This window comes from Etheostoma spectabile, chromosome 5 (assembly GCF_008692095.1).
Source record: "Etheostoma spectabile isolate EspeVRDwgs_2016 chromosome 5, UIUC_Espe_1.0, whole genome shotgun sequence".
Taxonomy (NCBI): domain Eukaryota; kingdom Metazoa; phylum Chordata; class Actinopteri; order Perciformes; family Percidae; genus Etheostoma; species Etheostoma spectabile.
The window spans coordinates 27,627,101-27,632,953 of record NC_045737.1 but is presented as its reverse complement, the minus strand read 5'-3'; the positions used below and the strand labels follow the sequence as shown (position 1 = coordinate 27,632,953).

General features: G+C 39.5%; 1 protein-coding gene across 1 annotated transcript; it reads left to right on the top strand.

Annotated features, from left to right (window-relative positions):
• The first annotated feature begins 202 nt into the window (after window positions 1–202).
• On the top strand, window positions 203–5,002 carry gucd1 (guanylyl cyclase domain containing 1). Its single transcript, XM_032515426.1, has 6 exons — window positions 203–612; window positions 756–840; window positions 1,014–1,179; window positions 1,275–1,366; window positions 1,474–1,715; window positions 3,842–5,002. Exons 1-6 carry the CDS (start codon window positions 606–608, stop codon window positions 3,931–3,933), a joined length of 684 nt encoding a protein of 227 aa, XP_032371317.1. The 5' UTR covers window positions 203–605; the 3' UTR covers window positions 3,934–5,002.
• The last annotated feature ends 851 nt before the right edge of the window (window positions 5,003–5,853 follow it).

The window sequence follows — 5,853 nt, the reverse complement described above, 5'->3', positions numbered from 1 at the left end:
TAACATTTTTCTGCAGAGGGAACCTGCTGATCCTGCTCTGAAGAAAATATGACTTAAAAACATAGATCTTCCACATAAATTTGATTCTTCAATAAAACTGTTGAAATGTGGAAAATGAGTGCAGGTTGTTTACTGAAATGAGCCCACCTTCTAGTCTGAACCATTTCATAGAAGACTACCCCGCACCGCAAGGGGGCAGCATAACTTACAGCATGACAACATGAAGAAACACAAGAAAGAGGCTTCTCAGTATGCTAGCAGGCAGCAGCTAACCGAAGCAGAGCTTCGTCGTCTGAAGTAACTTGCCAAAAATAGTTTTTCTTGCTTACAACCCGTATTTGTTTAGTTAACTAATAATTGTATGTGCAGCAGTAGTGTGCGCTGAGGCGCTAGCTTCTCTGTAAAAGCAGTGAACCTGCCAGCAGACTAGTTTACGGTAATACTGCTAGCCTGACAGCTAATACTGTAGTTGGCCAGCTGCTTTCTGCTGCTAAGCATCCATGAAGAAACCCCACCGTGGCTTCAATGCTGTAAACAAGACCGGCCAGCTTGTCTCGAGTTAACATTAGCTAGTGGGCTCCTTGTCTAAGAAAGAACACAACAGAATGACAGGTGAGTGGCTCGACCTGCTGTCAATAACTTGAAACGAAACGTTACGAACTGAGCTAGCGTGACATTGTTTTTCTGATAGCAGCGTCCGTTTCCAGTTGTGAAAGTGTAACTAACATTAATAATAATAATAAGGGTTTTCTCAGAGGATGCCGTCTTGCTGAACGTGCCTGTCATTCGGCAGCTCTTCCACTGGGACTGTGGGTTAGCCTGCTCCAGGATGGTCCTGAAGTAAGTGCACAGCAAAGCGGCTAACTTCTTGAATTGGTGTGTTAATCATTTTTAAGCATTATGTAGTCTGCAAAGGTCTTCTGATTAACTACAGTAAACACAGTGAATATGTTAATAGTCGTTCATTACAGTTAACCCATTGGGATTCACAGGATGACTGTCTAATGTTGCAGGTACCTCCATCCAGTCAGTGATGAGGAGTTTCAGAGAGCATGCTGGGAGCTCCAGTTGACAGAGAGTGTGTGGACTATTGACCTGGCCTACCTCATGTGCCATCTAGGAATCAAACACTGCTTTTTAACGCAGACCTTGGGTGTTGATAAGGGCTTTAGGAATCAGGTACTTTGCTGAGTCTACACCATTTCTACTGTCCTAGCAAGATTGTTATGTTCTGTGTATATGATTGTGGCTTTGTCTTTTGGTATGGTTTGCAGTCCTTCTATAAGAAACACTTTGATACAGAAGAAGACAGAGTGAATGAGCTCTTCCTAAAAGCAGAGAGCAAAGGTGTGGTGGTAAAAAAATGGTGAGTTTGGCTGTTAGTTCTTACTCACTTTGACAAGCCACCAGCTTTTGCCTTAGATAAAGTAAATCTAACACATGACCTGTCTTTGCGGATCTCTTCTCACTTAGCTCTGTGACAGTTCAGGAAATCCAGGCTCATCTGGAGCATGGCCACGTTGCCATAGTGCTGGTCAACGCTGTTGTCTTGACATGTGAACTGTGCTCCTCGCCTGTCAAATACTGCTGCTTCCTGCCTGTGGGCCAGAAGTGTTTCTGCAGGAAGCCAGAGTACCAGGGCCACTTTGTGGTATTGTGTGGCTTCAACAGGACCACTGGCTGTGTTTTCTACAACAACCCTGCATATTCAGACCGTGAGTAATCTCATATGTCCAAAGGACAGGCAGAATGTTGCAAAACTGGAATTGAATAAGAGAAATGTTTCAAAAGTTTTTTTGAAAACAGTTTAAAATATAGATTTAATATCAGTTTTTAAAAATATAATGCCAAGAAACTGTGTCATTCGTCATCAGGACTTGAATGCCCTGACACCTTTTTCCCCTTTTTGCCACATAAGGGGATATTAGTTGTCTTTTTAGATAAAAGTTGTGCTGAAACATTTGTGGATTAACACACAAGTTTATCAACAGAAAAATAATGACCAACCCTTTTGATACTCGTTTAATTGTCCAGGTCATTTGTCTAGCAAACACTGCAGTTTCAATTGAGGATTTTTGGCTTTTCATAATTAGTAATTACATACATGATTGACAAAATGTAAAATATGAAGTCTTCACTAGGCCTGAACAACAAAATCGTTAAAAAAATCGCTATCTCGATTCACGATTTAATTTTTAAATACCTACAAATTTCTTTTTGTTCTTTTTTTTTATAAAGATTTTTTAAAGACTTCTATTCTCATTGATTTTACGAGCCAACTGCATCACAAACGCTGCAATTTTCTTCCGTGAATTTTAATCATAAACTGTATAAAATAGGTTTTAAAGTGCGCCCAAGCGCTGCGATGCTCTCCCTTCTCTTCATTGAAGCCTCTCGGTCTACAGGCTTGTGGTGATGCACAGTGTGCTGTAGGTGCCAAAAAAATATCTATATTTCCTATTGCCAATTAGTTTTGTTTTGTCATGGTTCATGTGTGCAATAAACATTACACTTAGTGAGAAAGAAATTGTGGCAGAGAATCATGATATCAATTCTAAGAAAAAAAATGATTAATTCATTCGTGATTCATATTATTCCTCGAATCATGCAGGCCTAGTCTTCCCCCCTGGGCTCTGACAGTTTGACTTAACAATTAACCGATAAATCTAAAACATAAAATTAATAGATTAATGAAAATTTTTAGTTGCAGCCTTACATCAAAGCTTATTTTAGTATGTTTACTTTTTGGTTGTTACCTCTAAGATAATTTAGTTCTGCATTCAAAACAAAAACAGTTTTTGGAATAGCCAACCTTTGAGATCATTGAAATTTTGAACAAATGAGGATTCATTGTGAAAAGTAGCCTCACATTGTCAGACCTTCCTTCACAGTGCTGTGGAGCAGGGACTGGCGAGTCCAAACAGCATTCGGGGATGGGAGAAAAACGTGCTCTCCTTAATTAGCATTTTGTTAAGCCACAATGCTGCTGCAATATAGCCTTGGGAAAGAACTTGTTTTGGTGGATCAGTGAATGTTCAGAAGTAGTTTTAGTCATCAACAGAAAACTCAGATTGGACAGATAGTCTAGCTAGCTGTCTGGATTTACCCTGCAGAGATCTGAGGACCAGGTAACCATAGTCCTCAGATTGGACAGATAGTCTAGCTAGCTGTCTGGATTTACCCTGCAGAGATCTGAGGACCAGGTAACCATAGTCCTCAGATTGGACAGATAGTCTAGCTAGCTGTCTGGATTTACCCTGCAGAGATCTGAGGACCAGGTAACCATAGTCCTCAGATTGGACAGATAGTCCAGCTAGCTGTCTGGATTTACCCTGCAGAGATCTGAGGACCAGGTAACCATAGTCCTCAGAAATCAACACAAAGAAAGCGGGAGGTAATGGACATCCGAAAAGAGTGACATCCAGCGGAATGTTAGGGCTCAACAGGAGCAATCCCGGAAGTGGAATGCCATGTCTATAGACTATGTGTAAGTAAAATAATCATTTAAAGTATTAGAATTCATCCTGAGGGGGATGAATGTCTGTACCAAATTTCATGGCAATCCATCCAATAGATGTTAAGATATTTCACTCATGTAAACCTCATTGTGACACTAGAGGAAACACAAACAGACACACTGCTAGTGGCAAATAAAAAGACAATTAGCTGATTCTTGAACTACTATAATCCTTAGACTGCTACTGTAGTAACAAGTGTGTGTGTGTGTGTGTGTGTGTGTGTTGTGTGTGTGTGGTGTGTGTGTGTGTGTTGTGTGTGTGTGTGTGTGTGTGTGTGTGTGTGTGTGTGTGTGTGTGTGTGTGTGTGTGTGTGTTATATTTAGGGGTGTGCTGCACAAGCGTCGGTAACTTTGAGGAGGCTCGGCGGAGCTATGGGACAGATGAGGATATCCTGTTGGTCTTTAAGGAGAGTTGATGGACAGTGAGGATGGGTTTGGAGTTCACTCTTCCTCAGCTCATCATTGTAGTGGTCTTCTGATGCTGCAGGTTCGACAGTCTCGGACTTGTGGCTCCCCCTGGTGTCAGTTGTCGCAGATCCCCTGGGCCCTCCTCTCCGGTGCTAATAAGCCCAACTGACGACATGACTGCTGCAGATTCACCGCTCGTATTCCCTCCTACACAGTCAGTACCACGCGACCCGTAAAATATCAGCCGCTGGGAGTTTGAATAGTCTAAGTTGAATTAATTTTTTTAATCCACTTTTTTTGAGATAAGCAGATAGTTCAAATGTATTTTATTGCATCTTTGTTGAATTTGAATGACCCATATTGGAGCTGTTGAAATCTCAAAGTGTGAGTATTTCAGATCTGTGAAACTGCAGTGGATAAAATGTGGGACTTATGACTAATAGAATAGGAATTACCAGGAAATAGTGTGCGCATATTTCAGGGCTGATGACAACATTTTAGTGTATCTAATTTATTTGTTCTGTTAAGTGTTGAAGTCCTTAAGAGGCTCATCAGCCACCACCAGCCTCACCTCCACTTGCCTTTTTTAAAAGAAATCCTTGCAACTCACTTCTCCGTCACCTTTTATTCTCATTATTTATCGACAGGGAATACAGGAAGTAGTTTTGTGAGTCTCAGGTAATTTTTGCTCTAAAGTGTGACATGTGTCAAATGACAACTAGTTCAATGCAAAAGCCCAAAGTTGGTCTGTGGAACTCAATCTGCCTTTAGAAGAACATGGACAATGGATTGACTGAAACATGAACTCATCAGTTTCATTCACTTAACTTGAGAGAAAAGAAACAGCTTGGTGTTTTGGTGCCCCGGCAACATGCTGGATAGAGAGTAGTGGCAGTACAAAGAGTAATTCTGACTCATGTTCTCTGTTGTGAAGACTAGGTCGTTTCCTCATTGTCACTTATTTTGGTATTGCGTATATGTTTTTGCACTACACTTCAAACCAGACATAATTATGTGTTATTTAAATAAATAAATGACCATGTAATTGCTTTTCTGAATAAATAGAAAATTATGTATACTTGGTTGTGATTTTTTTTTAATTTTTTTTTTTAGGTAGAACAAACAACACATTTTAAACCACAAAGTGCACAAACCTTATATTTTTTTATTAAACATTAATATAGGCCATTCCAATATTAGCCAGCTGTTATGAGCCTCCTATAACTAATGTGGTTCTTGGGAGGACGGATTTAATAATCACAAACGCAGTTATCTTAAACATCAGTAGTCCAACCAACCTTTTTTTTTTCCCTAAAGCATATTAACCTAAAATTGTATAGAGTAGATTATCAGCACTCTATAATCTATGAACTGAATAATTAATAATTGTCTCAATAAAATGGTTGTACATTTTGATGTGAGGTCACCAAACTCTTTGTGCTAAGAACAATGAAGATGTAGGATTTTTCCAGCAGTAGTTGCAACAAAGCTCAGTAGAGAGTGACGGAGCCGCCAGTCAAACACATTCTTCAAACCACATGATGCCCACACAGTCCTGAGAGGACATCTATCTTATCAGCCAAAATAGCCTACATGTTTTCATTGGATCATTTCATGATTATATCAATTTCCATTGGTGCCTCTAATGACAATATCTTTTAAAGTCTTTAAAAGTCATGCAGATGATTGTTTGACCTTAAAGCGTGACTAGGGCTGGACGATGTATATCGGACAACATTTACAACATTTGGACATGTAATGTTCTGATCCTTGAGCGTTATATTCATTTTGCACTTAAGTTCTCAATGACATGACAACATTCTTAGTACTTTGCATTCATAGTATAAAGTATTTAATTCATACAACACTATACAAAAATAGGCTTTACCATGTGGTTATTTCATATAGATTTATGATTTTAATGAATT

Bases quoted from the DNA above. Each gene is read 5' to 3' on its own strand.
- gucd1 (XM_032515426.1), top strand. The intron at 1,180-1,274 runs GTACTTTGCTGA...TATGGTTTGCAG, and splicing joins ATAAGGGCTTTAGGAATCAG to TCCTTCTATAAGAAACACTT. The intron at 1,716-3,841 runs GTGAGTAATCTC...TGTTATATTTAG, and splicing joins CAACCCTGCATATTCAGACC to GGGTGTGCTGCACAAGCGTC.